Genomic DNA, 20,184 nt, shown 5'->3' with positions numbered 1-20,184 from the left:
AACACAGTATTTACTTTGTTAAACAACATTACATCAAGTATAAATTTTATTATTTTTTATTCTTTGCCATTTTAACAAAAACAGTAAAAGATTATTAGGGCACCTAAAAAGGCATACTTTATTAGCCCAAAATATACACTGATATGTAATTTAAAACATACTGAAAATAATATTTTAAAGTAAGAGTTAAGTGAATTTTAAAAAATTCTATTTTGAGCATATATATTAAAATATACACAAAATATCTAAGATATTTTAAATATATTTAAAACATTTTAAATATACACTTGCGCAAGTGTATATTTACACTTGGGCAAATACATATTTTGTTCACTTAAAATATACTTTTATTTAATAGATTTCTTAAAAAGTGTATTTTGGTACAATTATATTTAAGTATGTTTAAAGTTATAATGTCAATTGGTACAAGCATTATACTTGTATATTTATAGGTAGAACACTTAATACTTAGTATACTTAAAATATACTTACACAAACGTAAGTACAGTATATACTAAAGTATTTTTTCTTTTTGACTAGGGTAGGTTTGCTTTAAAATGACCTTTTGTGGTTCACTCTTCCTGTGGAGTGTGCCAATTACTGTCTCTTAGACATCTGGCAAGTCAGCACTCTTGACAATCCAGTAAGCAAGGACACAGAATTTATGAATCTTTTTTTAGCAATTTTATTAAATAATTTTCTGAAACATTGAATTATGGGGTTTTGTTACAAGCCATAATAAAAAAAGTAAAAAGGCTTAATTATTTGCACAATAATTCTGATTTAATTCACATGGAAGAAAAGCCTATTTTTTCCCCCCAAAAAGTGGAAATCTTTACATCTCGTCAAAACAGTCTGCATAAAACACGGCTTTGCAATTTTCATGTAATATGTCATTGGATTTATCATAGAAGCTGTTTAACAGAACAAAGTCTGTAATAAAATGAGTGAGCAATTTAAAATGTTTATTTTGAAAAAATGATCAATGTTGATCAACATTACATGAAGAACAAAAGTCTCCTTCCTGCAGGAGTAAAAAAGATTTTACTTTATTTCACTTTATTTTTTTTGCTCGCCCTCTTTCCTTCTCCTTTCTTAGGGGTTCCTTTTCCTCGAAGTTTCCTCAGGCGGCGCATCTCCTCTTTGAAGTCCTCATGCTCATCTCTGAAAAGAAAACAAGCCTTCTAAATGAAGTTATTGCATCCACAGCTCACTTTACTACTGTCAGAATATCTTAATGTTCAGTCACATCCCAACAGTATGAGATCAAAATGTTAAAATATTGTTCTGTTAAAAAATCAGTTTATTCCCTCAGTTTAACAAATTTCAGTACATTAAAAGTAATTTTAATGTACTTTTAACATATATTAAAAGTACATAAAAAGTACTTTTAAAACCTCCAATGTGGTGACAGAAGAGTTTTTGTGGTCCTCTGTCACCACAAAAACAAAATCTTTGAAGGTTTACTACAGTACTCTTAAGGTCATTGTAAACCTAATCAAAAGTATCAATCTATTTTTTTTATTTAGGCACAGAAGTCCACTGTTCTCCAAAATGTTCTCCTTTTTGGGCCTCCACTCCAGACAATCATTTGCTGCCCCAATGATTTGAAAAATTCCAAAAGCACTAGCCAACTTCCATATCAAGACCATGGCCTCGGATTTTGAGGCACTGATCCTTATTCCAGGCATTTCAAACTTGACTGTGAACCGCTCCAGTCAAAGCTCTAGATCATGACATGATAAAGTCAGTAGAACCACATCATCCCCAAAAAGCAGAGATGTGATCCTAAGGCCACCAAAACAGATACTCTCAACACGTTGGCTGCACCTAGAAATTCTGTACATAAAAGTAATGAGCAGATTCAGTGACAAAGGGCAGCCTTGGCAGGGTCCAACTCTCACTGGAAATGAGTCCGACTTACTGCCGGCAATACAGACCAGACTCTGACATGTGATATGGCCCAACAGGCCATATCAAAGTGCCTAATAGCCCACACTCCTGGAGCACCCCTCACAAAGCCCCCCGAGGAGGAGTTTGAAATGTCAAACTCCTCCTCCAAGTCCACAAAGCACATGTAGACTGGTTGGGCAAACTCCCACGCACCCTGCTGGAGACATCCTGTCCATTGTTCCAATAATAGGATGAAAACCACATTGCTCTCCCCGAATCAACGGTTCGACTGTCCGACAAGTCCTCCCCAAATAGACCCCAGACTAGACCTTGCGGCTTATGAGTGTGACCCCTCTGTAGTTGGAGCACACTCTGCAGTGCCCCTTTTTGAATAAGAGGACCACCACCCCAGTCTGCCAATTTAGGAAAACTGCCCCCGATGTCCAAGCAATATTGCGGTTGCATCAACCAACACAACCCTACAACATCCCGAGCCTTAAGGAACTTAATTTTATTTCCTCTACACGTCAAGTGACCGCCGTTTCTATGCGACAGCAGTAGCTGATTGCCGTGACAGAAATGTAAACAGTGGTGGGAGGAAAGAGATGCACATTTTGTTTCTGGAAAAATGGGAGCTATTTTAAGTTTCTGTCACCAAGTCTGATTATTATAAGCAGTTTTGGGTTTGTTTTTTCTAAAGGTGCTTGCAAATTTTATGAGTCGCGGCATGCGCGTTTTTGAACGTGAAGTTGCTAATTTGGGTTTTGAAATAGGCAGAGACACATCACATAACAAGCCCCAGAATTTGTCTGACAGCCAGTTAGTTTTAGTCAGACTCTCCCCGTCCATCATTTCCCGGATGATCCGTTCTGCTGTGTCTTTGTTAATGTCAAGTTAATAAATTTGCTGTGAACAACATTGAGCTTCATGTTGCACTCCAGAAAACTGCAAACATCGAGACTAATATGAACAGTGCAATAAACGTGAAAACAACCACAAATGAACGAGTCCGTAATCATTCATATTAAGATAAGTGTCACTAATCTGTGTAGTGAGACATCTGAGTTGTGGAGCCGCAGGAGGGCTGCTATGAGCTGTGTGCGACAGCAAACGAAAGGCCGTAACGCAGAACCTGGAGGCTGGGGCAGGGAGGGGGGACTCTAAAATCCTTCTAAGAGTTTTCCAGATAACAATGGAACACAAAAAAACATGCAAAAATTACTAACATATATATATATTTTTTTGCACTGTTGTAACCATTAAACAATCTCCCCTTCAGTTCAACCTTATAAGTGGAGACACAGTTGATGTTACCATTATATAATAACTTGCAATAAAGTATTGGCAAAGCTCAATGTAATTTTTCAGAGGTGGCGGAACATTATTGTCAACAGCTGCTGATAAAGTAACTAAGAAAGTTACTTTAAATGTACCAGCGCCTTATAGCCCGGTGCGGCTTATATAGAATAGAATATACCTTATTGATCCCCAAGGGGAAATTGCTTATTTGTTGAAAGCTACTCCAGCTTAGGTAATAAATACAAAGTTTGTAATATATATATACCTAAGAGTAATAAGTTCAAAATGATTAGATATAAACAAATAAATAAATAATAAGCAATCACATGCAATATATTAATCAATAAATAACCTTTAAATGAGCGCAGAAAATGTTTTAATCAATTAGCACAGACTTGGGCATTGTAAAGCCTGATGGCAACAGGCAGAAATTACTTTCTGTGGCGCTCTGTGGTTCACTTTGGCAAAATGAGTCTCTGGCTGAAGGTGCTCCTGTATCCAGCCAGCACGTCATGGAGTGGATGAGACCCGTTTTCCAAGATGGCCTGCATCTTGGACAGGATCCTTCTTTCTGACACAACTGTCAGAAAATCCAGCTCCACTCCAACGCCGTTACTGGCCTTCCGGATCAGTTTCTTCAGTATGTTGGTGTCCTCCACCTTCAGCTTGCTGCCCCAGCACACCACAGCATACAGGATGGGACTGGCAACCACAGAGTCATAAAACATCCTGTGCAAAGTCTGGGAGATGTTTAATGACCTCTATATATGTACGTTTCCAGTTTTTTAAAAAACTTTGAGGGTGCACTTTATAGTCCGGAAAATATGGCAAGTTATTTTTTCAAGGAGTAATCACTAATTCAAATAAAGTTTTCAAAATTTTTTCAAAGTAACTATGTCCTCACTGCCTACTACAGACAGTGCTGATACTATACTGTTCCCCCCTCCTGAGATGCCGGATGATGGACCAGAATTGCCTTAAAGCTATGTGGAAGTCTTCTCTATAACCTCTCCGAACTCCTCCCATGCATGAGTTTTTGCCTTAGCAGCCACGAGAGCTGCATGCTGCTTGTACTGCCGGTACCCATTAGCCAGGGCCAGGACAAGCCTCCATAAGGCCCTCAGCAAAATCTGGTTTTGGGGCCCTCTATCTCTGCTAACAATGTGGATTGCTGCGATCAAACGATTAGATCATTCCCACACCTACAGTATTGTTTACATTATATCTTACAGTATATGCATGTATAATATACATTTATAGGCCAGCCGATTTGCTGGCCAGTCGATTTATGGGCATTGATTTCCTTAATTTTGGGAGATCAGTTATTGGTCGATACTTACATGTGAAGCCCATCTTATCCCCTGATCTTATCTTCCTCAGCAAAGGTTTAAATAACAGCTTCTGTCCTCTTCAGCTCTGCAGTGAGAGGTTTGACTAACAGACCGGCCCACCAGGTCATGTCTGCACATTTAACAATATTCACCCCACTGTGGCAAACTCAGTGACTTTCTTGCTATATTCATATATTTCAGTCAAAAAAAACTTGGTACAAACAACATATCTCCAACTACAGCTTAGAGTAGCTCTGTGGAATCTTATTATTGATGTTCTTGTTCACTTCAACAAGCTCATTGATTTATTAATATAGTAATCATGTAGCCTGATGTAGAAACGTTTTGCTGGACAATGTCAAACATTGAGAAGTTTTAATTATTGTTATCTAACTTTATCAAATATGCTGTTTTGAAGTAAAATAAAAAAAACAACAAAAACCTTCAGAAATATACAGAGCCAACTATCAATCAACTCATTGAAAGTCAAAACTCAGTTTCACACAAACTCAAAGACACTAGCATAAATGTTCGGACCATTCAAGGTTGCTATCAAGCACAATTTTTTTGACAAACATTACATTGCCAAGATGCATGAAAATATACCTTTATCTTGGCTTTTTCTATTCCTCCTCTTTCTTTTCTCTCTCCTTGAAGAATAAGTCATTTTCTGCGACATTGTTTTGCAGTAACTCGTTTCTGACGTCGAACCACTTTTTTCAGTAACAAGTAATCTAATGCGTTGCTATTTCAAATCCAGTACTCAGATTACAGTTATTTATCGAAACCACTTTGCGTTGCTGTGTGTTACTATTTTCTTTTGAATTTTATTTTCTCTACGCGTCTTGGGGAGTGACCACCGTTTCTATGTGACGGTATCAGCAGCGACAGAAATGTAAACAATGGAAGGAGATGCGCATTTTGTTGCTGGAAAAACAGAAACTATTTTGAGTTTCGGTCGCCAAGTCAGATTATTATAAGCGGCTTTGGGCTTGATTTTTTTTCTAAAGTCGCTAGCAAATTTAACGAGTTGCGGGTTGCGCTTTTGGGCTTGTTTTTGAACATGAAATTACTTATTTGGGCTTATAAATAAGCAGACACATGCCTGGGAATGTGTCTGATATCCAGTTAGTTTTAGTCAGGCCTTCCAGGTCCATCTTTTCCCGGATGATCCGTCCCGCTGTGTTTTGTTAATGTCAAGGTAATATACTTGCTGTGAATTACGTCGAGCTTCGCGTTGGGCTCCTGAAAAACTGCAAACATCGAGACTAATATGAACAGTGCAATAAAACAGCCACGAATGAACGAGTCCGTAAAGTTGTGCAACTAAACTGCATTATAATTATTAATATTAAGATAAGTGTCAAATCTGTGCAGCGGGACATCTGAGTTGTGGAGCCGCAGGAGGAGCGCTGTGTGCTGCACTGATGCCAAATGCAGGGCCGCAACGCAGAACCTGGAGGCTGGGGTGGGGGTTGGGGTCTAATATAGTACTTAAAGTATTCCAGACAATAGTGGACCACACAAAAACATGCAAAAATAACTCAAGTATTTTTCGTACTGTTGTAACCATTAAACAACCTCCCCTTGAGTTCAACCGTATAAGTGGAGACACAGTTGATGTTACCATTGTAAAATAACTTGTAATTAAGTATAGACCTTTTTCACGGCAACCGGAAGGCGCATCTTAAAGGGCTGCGGCACTTCCGTTTTGGTGACTGTAATTCGAGTACCCTGAAAAATGTCTCTCCTCCTCTGGTCCTTTTCATCATCATTACTTAATTTGCCAGCACTTTCTTTCACTGATGCGGAGGAAATCGCAGCGGCGAATTCGCCCACCAACAAACGTGTGGAAGGAAACAAGTTCTTCCACGAAGAATATATCCACAGCTATCAAGGTAAGAGAAGACGTAGCTTAGCGAGCTAACCGCTAGCTACAAGATATGAACTACACAAACATCGTAATGAAGCCTAACTTATTTTGCTAAATTACGTGGAATATTGGAGACAGACATAGTTTAAACTTTTCAAGTGTATTTTGACATTCTGAAATGTATTTGCCAGTACAGTTTGTGAAAAACAGCATGCTAGAACTTAGCTATGAGATACTAGATGAAGCTTGATGCTGAAACTATGCTTTACTTCTGCATGCCAGTAGTGTCAAATATTGTCGAGGGACAGGTAGTTGTCAGAGCTCGATGCTTCAGATCCATGAAGAAAAATGAGGAACCGCACAAGCTGCAGGTTTGAAACAGTCAGAAAGCCGGTTGGCTCTTGTTCGTTAGTTCGAGTTCCTGTTCGTCTTTGACAGCTGAAGAACTTTCACGTACGACTTCTGGATAACACAGAGCTTATTCTAATATCTTCCTATTCAGAGGTTACTATTTGTTTTCTGTTTCTGTTGCGGTTGAAACTGTCTGTATTTTTTTTCTACTGTTGTTGAAACTTACCTTCAAACTAGAATCTACTACTTGTTTAAAGCTAAACATGCTATACGTATTGATGTATATATGTGTTGCTAAAACACTTGTCTATTTTAAATATCACTGGGTGTTGGAAAAGAAAAGGCTGAATTATTCCTGTAGCTGTGCAGCTGGTAAAGGTTTTTGCAATCATGTAGTTGCACTTCTTTACCAGCCTGCACACTCCTCCCAACTCCAGCTGCCAACTGTTCCTCCTGCACAAGTGATTTATAAAGATGGCACAGACCAAGAACACAGGTAAGAAAAAAGAGTGGAACACTTTGTCCTATGGTATGTGATATCCTACCATATACTAAATATACTACATACACTAAATTACATATACTGTCATATACATGATCTTAAAATAACAGTACTATAGCTATGTACACAATTTATTCCTCCTTTGATTGTGTCGCGCAGCCATTTAGGTTCCTTTCCCACTTGTATTTTATAATTGCCGTATAAAATATGTTGCAATCTCAATATTACTTGTGTCAAATATAATTTTTCTCATAATTTGTTTGGAAAATGTCTTTTTAGTAGGCAGTGAAAAAAATGCAGGCTCAACTGCTGTCAATTAGTTTTATTTGCAAGTTGGGTAAAAATCTAAACTGTGCCAAATCAGTCCCATTATGTCCTAACAAATTGCTCACCCATCCCTTTATTTGTTCTTTAGTTTGGGTTACTCCTCTGGCAGCATCATTTTGCACCACATGGCTCCAGACTTCCCTTCTCTTCTTTTGATGCTGCATAGTCTTCCAAATATGTGTTTTGTGCCCACACTCAGTCAACTTATGCATCTTCAGCCTCTGCAAGTGTCACTGGAAATGTCTTATGAAATAGAGGCCAGAACAAGAGAGCAGTCCAGATGTCCTGCATGGGTACAACTTCGACAACCAAGACTCACTGCTAGCCGTTTCCGTGATGATTGCAGAAGTCTGCTGCCACGGCACTGGCATCTCGGATGATCAGGGGGTCATAAAGTGTGGTCTGCAGATGGAGTCTGAGGTGCTCGAAAACTATGCTGAGATGTTGAGGGTCAACGTGCTCCCTGTGGGATTCATTGTTCGTCCTGACACATCATATCTTGGTGCAACTCCAGATGGCAAGGTGCATGACCCATCAGAATCCCCCCCGTTTGGACTGGTTGAGGTAAAAAGCAGAATGAAGAATGATGTGTCTCAGGTTGCTTACCTCAAGGTTCAGGATGGCCATGCTGTTTTGAGGCAGGGTCAGCTGGCAATCAGCGGATTGGAATGGTGCCACTTTGTCACGGACATGCTAACAACAATAACTGTTGAGCGAGTGTGGCATGATGAGTCTTTCATTGATCAAATGAAATCTAAACTGGACTTATTTTATTTCAACACCTTCATTGATGTGTTCATGTCAATGTAATAAGAATTATAAACCTAATTATAACTTACCCTTTTGTTTCTTTGTATTTCAAATATCCAATCTCAAGCTGTGTGTAAATAGTTGTTACTCATAAAACGTATACAGATGTGCAAATTTCTTTAAAAGGAAGTTGCATAATTTACAAAAATTTGTTTTCTTCACTGCAGTTGTCTTGTAACCTGCGTTTAAAAATTAAGTATTTGCAACTATTGTTGTTTAGATTTGATATATAGTAATTTGCAGCATGATTTAAATCAGTGTATAGTGTACAATTATAAGATATGAAATAGTTAAGGGTTTTTTGTTTTTATTAGATATTGTAAATTGTACTTGATTTGTTTTCCTTGCAATTCAACTCAAACAAGAAAATACAAAATGAATAGTATAGTGTGCTGCTCAAGTGTGTTTTAATTGAATTTTTTTTTAAAGTCTAGACATTTAAATAACTTTTTACATAGCACTACAACAATTAACATACAGAAATAATTTAGTCTGCAACACAAAATGGGCCTTGATAATTTGCCAAAACACAACAGTTGTGCTAGATTTGATTGACAGTTCCTATTAAAGTGAGAGGCACCGGCAAATCCCAGATGTGGTAGCACTTTACTCTAGCAATTGCTCGCTCTACAATGATCCGCAGTCGAGCAATGGTCTGGGTCTCCTCTGTCTCTTTCTTGCTGAACTGGCCAGTATGCCTAAATGGAGGAATGATGAGTTTGGCTCCAACTTCATGAAGGAGGTCTTGCCATTATCTGAAATGACTTCATCTCCCAGCTCAAGCAGAGGAAGGATTCCACTGACCTTTGTTATTTCTTATTTCAGCCCTTTCAGAGTGGTGCGGTTCTTGTAGGCAGAGAATGTTTCAGACTGTAAGGTGAGGGATGATGGCGTTTCCAGAGCAACTTCTGTGCAGTCCAAGAAGACACGGACATTTGGAGAGAACTTCAGAAATCTCTGAGGCATACTGGCTTTTACCTTCTCACGACTAATCCACAGGTTGATGGAAGAGAACACAATGAAGAGGTAGTTGGCCCAAGTGCTGGTCACTCGGCTGACAGTAGCTATGCTGACTTGAAACATGTCAGCAATGAGCTGCTCCTTCATGCCCACTGCTACCCTGAATGAGTACATAAGGAACTCATCAATCAGAGGCACGCAGCGGGCAGGGCTGGCTTCAGCACATGCTTCCTCTCCTGGGAGAGGAAGCATGTGGAGAGAGAGCAAGCATTTCTGTGCTCTGGTCCAGTACACAAGGCGTGATGCAGAGGGTGCAAAGGACTCCCAGAAGATCCGGAACACACTCTCAGATGAAAATTTGGTGAAGAATCGAATCTGGTCATCAGAGGCACAGTAGCGGCTAAAAAGTGTGGCAGACAAATCCACTTTTTGAAGTCTAGCCTTCAACTCCTTGATATAAACTAGAGCTTCATCAAGTGCACCTGTAAAACCACAAAATAAAATAGCATAACATACAGTTAGCAAGAAGTTTTAATTACATAAATGTAACATAAGTTCTGTGAAGATGTTGTGAGTTGGAGCATGTACTGTATGTATATACATAATCTCTCCACAAAATTGTGATACATAACTACCACATAATCTCATAAAAATGATTTCATTATTATGTGAACATAATAATAAACAAATTATTAAAGTAATAGTTATATTTGACTGAAATGATCTTACATGGCAAATGTATACAATGTACTATCTTAAGTTGACGTTTACCTGCGGGTGGATGTGCCCCATAATCATGGTCCGCAGTAGCATCTTCAGCTTGGCTAGCTTTCTGAGAGAGGAAAAACTGCCGTTTCTTAGCCCTCTCGAAAGCAGACTCTTTGGTTGTTGGTGCAGTGAAGTTATTCCAGGCAAAAAGGGAAGGAACAGCTCCACTTCTAAGGCGGCTGGTGGTCGATCCGCTAACAAAATCCTCCAGTGTGAAGTGGCGGCTACATACAAAAGTGCTCCCTGTCTTTATGCAAAAGTCGGGACCTTCATCTCTTCGGATCGCGTGGATCCACTGCCTCCGTTGGTCTGGGTCCGTCGGGAATGCATGATAGGATACGGCTGTTTTCTTGTCCCACATGAACAACCAGGGACTGAACAAAACAACTGCGCCGAGACTGAGCCATTTTCCTAGCCTTTTAATGCTAACGCTATAGCCACCGGAAGTTGTCGAACCCCACATTCGCTTTAAAACCCGGAAGCGTGAAAAAGGTCTATTGGTAAAACGTAATTTAACAGGTGGTGGAGCGTTGTTGTTAGCAGCTGCTGAAAGTAACTAAAAAGTTACTTTTAATTTTTAAGTAACTTAGTTACTTTCCAAATCAAGTAATCAGTAATCTAACTAAGTTACTTTTCCAAGGAGTAATCAGTAATCTGAATAAAGGTACTTTTTCAAAGTAAAAGTAGCCCTGGGGCCCTAAGCGGCTGCTTAGTTTGCTTTGCCTTGGGCCGGAGCCAACTCACCACCAAGTAGTGGTCAGTTGACAGCTCTGCACCTTTATTCACCCAAGTGTCCAAGACATGTGGCTGGAGATCCAATGAGATGACAACAAAGTTGATCATTGAACCGTGGCCTCTCCCCACCAGAGAGGCTGCGGTTATTCATTTTCCCTCTATGCACACAACGCTGGAAGGAAAAAGATTAATCTTTTACATGCCATGGATAGCTGTGCTGCTGAGGTAAAACAATTCTGTTAACTAAATGAAACTTGGAGATGTAGGTATTATTTAGTGCTATTCACCACATCAAAAAGAAAAATAACAGAGAAAATTCATTATCATTCTCACTTTCTGAGTCGGCTATGAGTCTGTTGTCATAGCAACAGACTCGTTGCCATAGCAAGTGACAACAATGCCACTATATGAAAAAAACAAAACCAAAAAAACAATGCCACTATACGTTTCAGGATTCAACACTAAAAACACTCACACATTTCCCACAGAAAGAACAGAACATTCGGTCAGTTGCAACATTATGTTTTTAGGCTTGATGTTTATTTTGTGATCATTAATAAGCGATAGAGTGCGCATGCGCCAATGTGTATGCAGCCTGTTGCGGTAACTTCTCTCGTCTTTTCCTTTGTAAATTTTTTTGATTTATTATTTTGTAACATTAATTCTTTTTTGCACTTTACTAGAAGCTTATTGTCAACAACGTTGACTAAGAGAGTTACAATCTTTATCTTCGCACAATTGTTGCGGTTGAATCATTCAGTAGAATGCAAAAAATAAAAAAGTGAATAAAAATCAGAATTGAGCATCAAGACCTGCTGTGTGAACGAAGTCCGAGTCTCACTGCAAGGATTCAGTGCCTATATTGTTAGAACACACCACTGTTTTTATCCACATTTTTCGAACAAACCACTTTTTTCACATTTCCTGTTATTAAGTATGGTATGCTGTCACACTCAAAGGCAGGTCTGATCTGTGATTTACTTCATCACTACCAAGAGCAACAGATGATTCAAACCCAACAAAAAACACAGATAATATCGAGCACCAAATTGTTCACATTCTAGATCTACCGTATTTCAGATCTTTCCTGCCAACAGCCATCACCATCTACAATAACTCTTTGAAAAATTAGAATTAATATGAGTTAAAACAACATCATTTTTCATTTGGGATCAATAAAGTATTTTTGAATTGAATTGACTACCTGAACAGTCCCATGAACCGGAGCTTCTGGGTCATGGCATAGTAAACCTTGTGATGAGGATACCATTCATACACCTCCTTCCTCTTGGCCAGTGGAGGTTCTTGGAACAGCTGGACCACCTTCATTGATTTAGAGTCTGTGGGGCGGACAACCTTTCCAAAGATTCTGGAGCTCAGTCTTGCCATGCGCACCGCGTAGCTGGAGAAACCGGCCATAACTAGGAGAAAAAAGTAGGACAAATTTACCAAATATGCTAACTGTACATCCATGGTTTTAGGTTAAAATTAAATTTAACACTGAGCAGAGCATTTGGCCTTTAAAGGAAAATAAAAACAAATGTTCTGACTTTTCACAAGTCAGCAGTCTGTATAAAAGCAGAACCCCCAAAAACTACATGTCAGTCAGCAGTGAGAAATAAAACCGAATCTGCCATCCCTATTCACTAACTTAACAGATGCTAACGCTTGAAAACATTGATACTGATTCCCATGGCTTAGGGTTTATCAAAAACCTCAACATTACAGAAGAAAATAACAAAAGGCTGACTTTACAATGAAAACTGAGGTGATGAGCTATCCTGCTAAATCTACAGGAATTTATGCTGTGAGGAAGACAAAATTTGTTGTACAAATAAATAGCATATTAGAGCTGAACAATACAGTTGAAACCAGACATTTACAGAAAGGCACATCCACATTTTTCTCACTGTCTGAAGTTAAGCCAGACAAAACAACAAAACTGTTTTATAGTAAATCTTCTTGTTGGATTTACTGGCGGTTGGCAACAAACTTTTAGAAGCATTACCGCCACTTACTGGTATGGAGTGTGGTTCGTGATTGTTGTTAGAATCACATACAATATTTGCATTTGCTGAAAGCAACAATGAGAGAATATGTCAAAGATTTGTTAATGTCTTTAGAATCATAAGTTTATATACATTTCCTAAGTATTTGGTAGAATCGCCTTTAAACTATATTACTTGGGTCAAACATTCTTTCATGTGATAATATCGCTCTGTATTAATAAATAAATAAATGTGTGGCATTTTCTTTTTCTCATTATTTTGGGATTTAGCAAATGGAAATTTATTTTGTTTTAGTTTTCGTTTGTTTTGCTGATATTGAAAAGGGGTCCGGATAAGTCCTCGCTGTTAGCTGATCTGACAACAGTGGATCTCAAACACCGCCTGATAAATACCATCCGACTCCCCGGATAATTTATAGCTGACTGAGCTCCACTACGACACAGTTTACGTGTCTCTCGTGTGTCACATGTGCTAGCTTATTGATACGCAGTCATGTTTCCGTTACGCTCTTTGTTTAAAGACTGTAACAACTTCTACCGTTTTTAATCAGCTGTTAAACCTTACCTACCTGAACCTGTGGCGGGTGAGGCTGGTAAAACCCTACGGTCTCATTATCTTAACTCTGTTAGCTTACTTTGACTGTTTCAACCTTCACAACAAGCTCCACCGCATCATACTTCCTCCTTTGATGTTCTTCTTCGTCTTCTTGTTGGATTTACTGGCGGTTGGCAACAAACTTTTAGTAGCATTACCGCCACTTACTGGTATGGAGTGTGGTTCGTGATGGTCTCTCTCTCTCTCTCTCTCTCTCTCTCTCTCTCTCTCTCTCTCTCTCTCTCTCTCTCTCTCTCTCTCTCTCTCTCTCTCTCTCTCTCTCTCTCTCTCTCTCTCTCTCTCTCTAGATAGATAGATAGATAGATAGATAGATAGATAGATAGATAGATAGATAGATAGATTATAAAACTTTTAGACACTTTACTTGCTCTAATTCATGGTTATATAATTTTAATTTTATTTCCTTGTTTATTTTATTCTGATTAAATATCATTACTTTTGTTTTTTCAACTGAAAACTTAAATCCCCATTGCAACGCCCATTTCTCTATTTCAATAATAACCTCTTGTAATTTCTTTACAATGAAATCTACATTTTTTCCTCTTTTCCAAACAGCTCCATCATCTGCAAAAAGTGAACAACCCATTTCTTTTCCAATATCTTTAAATACATCATTTATCATAATTGAGAACAGTAAAGGACTTATAATACTCCCTTGCGGAGTTCCATTTTCTACTATATATTTTCCTGAGATCACCTCACCAATTCTAACTTGTATTTTCCTATTTGTTAAAAAGTCTTTAATCCATTTAAATATTTTCCCTATACTGCCCAACATGTAGAATTTAATTAATAATCCCTCAACCAACATCATATCATACGCTTTTTCTATATCAAAAAAAAAATGCCATACACTTCCTTTATTTACTTGTGGTCGGTCTTCTAATTTCATGCTCTAGACATAGCGTTGGATCATTAGGACTACTCCCTTTTCAAAAACCACTTTGATATTTTGACATATATCCTTTATTATTTAAATAATATACTAGTCTATTATTAATAATTTTTTCCATTATTTTACATAGATTTGATGTTAAAGCTATTGGTCTGTAGTTTTCTGGGTTTGAGTTGTCTTTTCCTGGTTTAGCTGTTGGTACTATAATTGATTCCTTCCAGTTCAACGGTAATTTTCCCTCCTCCCGAATTTGATTATATAATTGCAATATTATATCTTTTGATTTTTCACTGAGTTGTCTTATCATTCTATACCAAATTTGATCTTTATCTGGTGTTGTATTTTTTGTCTTAATAAGTGCATAATTCAATTCAGCTTTTGTAAACTCAACATTCAACAAATTATTTGTTTCTTCAGCACTCTCTAATAAATTTTTATATTTTGTATTTTCTCTTCCTTGTCTTCCCTCTTCACTAATATTATTTGAACTGTGAAATTTACTAAATGTTCTTGCCAATATTTCAACTTTATCTACATCTTTTATTCTATTTATTATCTATTTTTAATATAGGATATTCAAACTCTCTCTTTATGCCATTAATTCTTTTAATTATTTTCAAAATTATTTTCTATTTTTGTTTCTTTCCCTATTGTGCTACAAAAATTTCTCCAATATTCTCTTTTTGCATTCTTAATAGTTCTCTTTACTGCTTGCTTTCTTTTATAATCAATTAAATTCTTAGAAATTGGATTACGTTTTAGTACTTTAAATGCTTTATTTCTTAACTTTATTGCTTCTTTACATTCATTTGTCCACCATGGAACCATTTTTAAAAAATCATTTTTACACCCTGCTTTCTTTATAGAATTATCTGCTGCTTCCATGATTACCTTACAAATCTTTAAATTTACATCACTTATATCCATTCTCATTTTTTTATTGACCTTTATATTCTTATTATTTAAATATAATCCTACTATTCTTATTATGGGATAATGATCACTACCTATTGTTGAATTTTTATCAATGAACCACTCACAAATACCAGCTAAAGCATTTGAGACAATTGTTAAATCAATAACTGATTCCATCCTTGTTCTTATATTGATTCTTGTTCCCCTCCCATCATTAATACATACAAGATTTTTCATTTCCATTACTTCTTCTATAACTTGTCCATTTTTATCACTACATGTACTATTTGCATTAAAATTCCCACACCAAATTACTTTCCCTTTAAAATATTCAGTTAACTCTTCCATTATTTCAACTGATAGTTTTACATTGATTATAAAAATTATTTTAAATGTACCTTCTTGTTCCCATATCTCAATTACTATATATTCAAGTTCTTTCTCTTTCCCTAATACCTGATATTGTATCCCTTGCTTTATACATATTCCACATCCTCCTCCGCCTCCTTCCTGTCGATCTCTTCTTACACCATCATATCCTTTGATCACAGAATCTAATGTTGTTTTTAACCATGATTCCTGAACACAAATAATTTCTGGTTGTTCTTCAAGACTATCAATATAACCTTTAAGCTCCTGTCTGTTAGCAATTAAACTTCTTGCATTCCATTGTAATATTAACATGAACTACTTTCACCTGATGGTCCTGGTCTCCCCAACTTTTTGTTTATGTTCTCCCATGATCCCTTTTTAAACTCCCAAACTTTTTCAGCTCCTCTCACTATTATTTTAATCTTCTCAGTTTTATGCTTGGCTTGGTCAGTGCACTTGATAACATATGCTACGAATAATATTAGTTTTTCTACTGATATTGTGATATTTTCTCCTGACTGTACTTTGCCTTGCTGTGGAATTTGACTTGCTGTTTGTTCACTCTTTCTTGTTTTCTGTTCCTTCACATTTTTAACTGCTTCTGCATAGCTTATGTTTTTAGTCATTTTAATCTGTATGATTTCTTTTGCCTACTTCCTTACTTCACATCCTCCATACGTAAGCCTGTCACGATAGCAAATTTCGCTGAGCGATTAATTGTCTCAAAATTTATTGTGATAAACGATAATATTGTGTGAAGATCTTTTTACACTGATTTAATGGAAATGATGTAATAATGCATGCGATTTCTTGCCAAAGATAGATACACTTTATTTTCAAAAGAACACTTAACACTTGAGCTGATAAACAAAATAAACAAAACAACCAAAAACAAAAAGGATTCTCAGTCTCCATTGACAAAAAATGTACTGGAAAAAAAAACTAAACAACATAAAGCCAAAGTGGAAATAAATACTGCATTCAACCAAAAGACTGCAGGTTATGAAGTCTGTATACTATGTTGCCCTTCAGTAATAATTAGATTTAAATAGAGACAATGGGCACATCCAACTACATGATGCAATAATTCACACTACAGATTTTTTGCTCCTATTTTTCCCCTTACAACAATCTTAGAACGTTGGTCTTTCTAAGATTGTGTGGTGTGTAACACACCACACAATCTTAGAAAGACCTGCTGAAGTATTTAGATCGGTAGTATTTAGACGATCTGTAGATCGTCGTTGCCGCTCCGATCTAAATCAGGGGTTTTTCCCCGACTGGGCGCTTAACGCAGCCTGTTGAATGTGACAGGCAGCCAATCAGCGGATTCTCCTCCGCGCTTTCTGAGGGGAAATTACGTCGGGGAATCCCAAACAGCTGACACGGCGCAACCCGAAGTCCAGCGGACATTGGAGATGATATGTGGAAACAACATTAATGTTTATTTAACATGCAAAGAATATAGAAATGACAAGAGGAGGAGTTGGAGCGAAATTGCTACCGCAGTTGATAAACCCGGTAACTTTTCAGCTGTTCTTTGTTAACGTGACGTAAATAGGTTCTAATGATTTTCATTCGGTCAGGACTTTACGCTGACACTAGCCACATGCATTGCAGGTAGATTGTAGTAAAGCATTGATTAATGCCTGGTTTTAAAATTAGTTCACTGGACTTGTAGCCATTATTTTGTGCCCATTGTTGGACTTGGACACCACACTGCAGGACCGAACCCGACCGAATCGTTATACCTAGGATTTCTGTCGGCTAATGTGTGATCTGTCAGGTTTTGAAAATCAGCCGACAATCTGCCGACAGCTCTAAGATCGTGTAGTGTGCGCTGGGCTTTACACTAAGGAAATGAGGAAGGGAGGGTCAGTGGAGAGCACCGGAGTTGAGCCTTTTTCATTCCGTCTCATTAGCTGAAAGAGAAAAAGGTCGGAAGAGACGATAATGCCGATAATTAAAATGACGTCGATAGCTTTAATTTATGGTATTATGGTATTAATTGATTTATCGTTTATCGCGATAGGCCTATCCATACGTAATGTTACCCTGCAACCTCGGATGGCTGAGGTGATCTTCCCTCAACGTGTGATGCTGTAGTATGAGAAAGACAGACACGTTGAGCTCTTTTTAACTTCAATAGGACGATTTATTCTTCTTCTGTGTTATAAACACACTTCATAGACAACATATTTCAGGTATCACATACTTCAGCAGAGAATCATTAGCTTCATTACATCAGAAATGGATGTAATATTCCTTTAAACCAGGCATATCCAAAGTCTGGCCCGGGGGCCAATCACGGCCCACGGTCAGATTTCATACGGCCCGCAGCTTCGGTCTTATAATGTATTATTTATGGCCCGCCTGCACTGTGAAACAGAATAAACAAATCATAAAACTTGAAACTGTAATTCCTCCTTTCACCAAATGGTGGCAGCACCACTTTAATACTATCAGTCTCTGCCTCCGTGCAGCGAACCCCTCTCCACTCATTTCTGCCATGGCCACTGCAAAGAAAACGAGGAAAGTTTACAGTGAGGGCCGCCGCTTTCAAGAGAGATGGGAATTACAATACTTCTTTTCTGAAAATCAAGGCAATTGTGCTTGTCTAATTTGTAATGAGACGGTTGCCTTGTTTAAGGATTTTGACGTAAAGAGACACTACCAGACTAAACATGCTAACACATACAACAAGCTAAGAGTCACCGTGCTGAAAAACTGAAGCAGCTCCAAGCTGCCCTGGCATCACAACAGCGATTTCTTTGGGCCTGGGTCAAAAGAAAATACCACCAAAGCAAGCTACGATGTTAATGTTAATAGCTAAACATGGCAAACCTTTTACTGAAGATACATTTATCAAAACTGTGTTATGAAAATGGTGGAGAACATTTGCCCTGAGAAGAAGCAAGAATTTGCGAATGTTTGCCTGGCAGTAACAGTGTGGCACTGAGAGTTGAGGACATAAAACTGAGTGTTTTGAACGATAACGTCTGTCACTATCAGCAGTGAAAAGCCAAAAGAACATTTATGCACCTGGATTTATGGCACTTATTTTTATTAAACTCTTGAGTAAGATTTGGTTATGAACCTGTAGATGTGATACAAACTATTACTTTCTGAAAGATATTGTAAATGACAAGAGCAAAATTCACTTGTTTTAAAATTTAATAATAACAGACAATTTTGCATTACTTATAACTCCTGTTTAAAATGTTCTTGAGGCAAAGATATTTTTAAACTCCTGTAAATTTAAGGTATTTTATACAGTTTGTTCAATGTTATCTGACTCTCCAGATATGAAAGAAAAGCAGAATTTCTGCTTTTAGAGTTGCCTGAGTGGCTTATATTTGGTTATTTTGTCATTTGAAAAATAAAGATAATTGTGACAATGAAAATTGTTTTTGTGTATTTGCATGAAACTTTTGTAGTTAAAAAATGTCCGAACAAACTATTGGCCCCCGGGCATCTTGACTTTATCAAATCTGGCCCTCTTTGCAAAAAGTTTGGACACCCCTGCTTTAAACCAAACAATCATTATTTTAACATGCTCCATTTAGCATTATTAATTCCATAAAATGACCAAATTAATTCACAAATGGCTTTTACTTCTCTAAACCATATTAACTTTGTAGTTAGTGCTTTAAATCCAATACCCTAAATATATGGCTTATCTGTTTTTTGCAACAAACCCATAAAGAAGCATCAAATAAAATAAAGAAACGAAAATAATGTCCTTTGAGTGAGAACTGTCTCAAAAAGTGCAAAATACAAGTTCAAAAGAACTCCACAGTTCTTCAGCTAGCTCCTCCGGTAGCTCACATGTAGAAGTCCACTAGCATTAGTTCCAATTAGCATTCAGAACAAGTCCCGTTTTCGTACACAATAACAATCACAAAACGAACTACGTGACACATTAGTTGACATTCGATGTAAGAACCTTTTCGACTCTTCAAGAGTACTGATATATGTACATAAAACCATATTTCTACTGACCTGTAGTATGACAAAGACGAGACACACACGTTGAGCTCTTTTTAACTTCAATAGGAAGATTTCTTCTTCTTCTTCTTCTTTTCCTTTTTTATGGCGGTTGGCAAACAACTTTTAGATGTGCATTACCGCCATCTACTGGAATGGAGTGTGGATCGGGACGCTAACTATATACACCCCCCTCAAAAGAAAACAAAACAAACAAAACAATAAAATAATAATAATAAAAAAAAATAAATAAATAAATAAAATAAACAAATAAAAAATAATAATAATAATAAAATAACAACACTTAAATCTTTTCTATCAATTTTGTTTTCTTAAGATAATTAATTAAATAACTTATATCTTTAGAATTAGAAATTTTTCCCAAAATATCTTGTAAATTTAACTGTAATTTATTTTCTTGTAACCGGCAAACTAATTTCCTTCTCTCAACCGAATATTTGGTACAGAACAACAAAACATGTTTTACTGTCTCTTCTTGACCACAAAAATCACAACTTCCAGTTCGATGTTTTCCTATTTTA

General features: G+C 37.3%; 2 protein-coding genes across 2 annotated transcripts; both read right to left on the bottom strand.

The window, feature by feature from the left end:
- Positions 1 to 669: 669 nt before the first annotated feature.
- Positions 670 to 13,574, bottom strand: mrps33 (mitochondrial ribosomal protein S33). Its single transcript, XM_023350255.1, has 3 exons — positions 13,427 to 13,574; positions 12,054 to 12,270; positions 670 to 1,164 (listed from the first exon to the last, which is right to left on the bottom strand). The coding sequence occupies exons 2-3, from the start codon at positions 12,266 to 12,268 to the stop codon at positions 1,050 to 1,052; spliced, it is 330 nt and encodes a 109-aa protein (XP_023206023.1). The 5' UTR covers positions 12,269 to 12,270; positions 13,427 to 13,574; the 3' UTR covers positions 670 to 1,049.
- On the bottom strand, positions 5,861 to 10,708 carry LOC106699577. The gene is made up of 2 exons (XM_014475536.2): positions 10,118 to 10,708; positions 5,861 to 9,828 (listed from the first exon to the last, which is right to left on the bottom strand). Exons 1-2 carry the CDS (start codon positions 10,575 to 10,577, stop codon positions 9,203 to 9,205), a joined length of 1,086 nt encoding a protein of 361 aa, XP_014331022.2. The 5' UTR covers positions 10,578 to 10,708; the 3' UTR covers positions 5,861 to 9,202.
- Positions 13,575 to 20,184: the final 6,610 nt, after the last annotated feature.

This window comes from Xiphophorus maculatus, chromosome 17 (genome assembly GCF_002775205.1).
Source record: "Xiphophorus maculatus strain JP 163 A chromosome 17, X_maculatus-5.0-male, whole genome shotgun sequence".
Classification (NCBI taxonomy): domain Eukaryota; kingdom Metazoa; phylum Chordata; class Actinopteri; order Cyprinodontiformes; family Poeciliidae; genus Xiphophorus; species Xiphophorus maculatus.
Note: the sequence above shows the minus strand (reverse complement) of the source record. Positions and strands in the feature narration are given on the sequence as shown.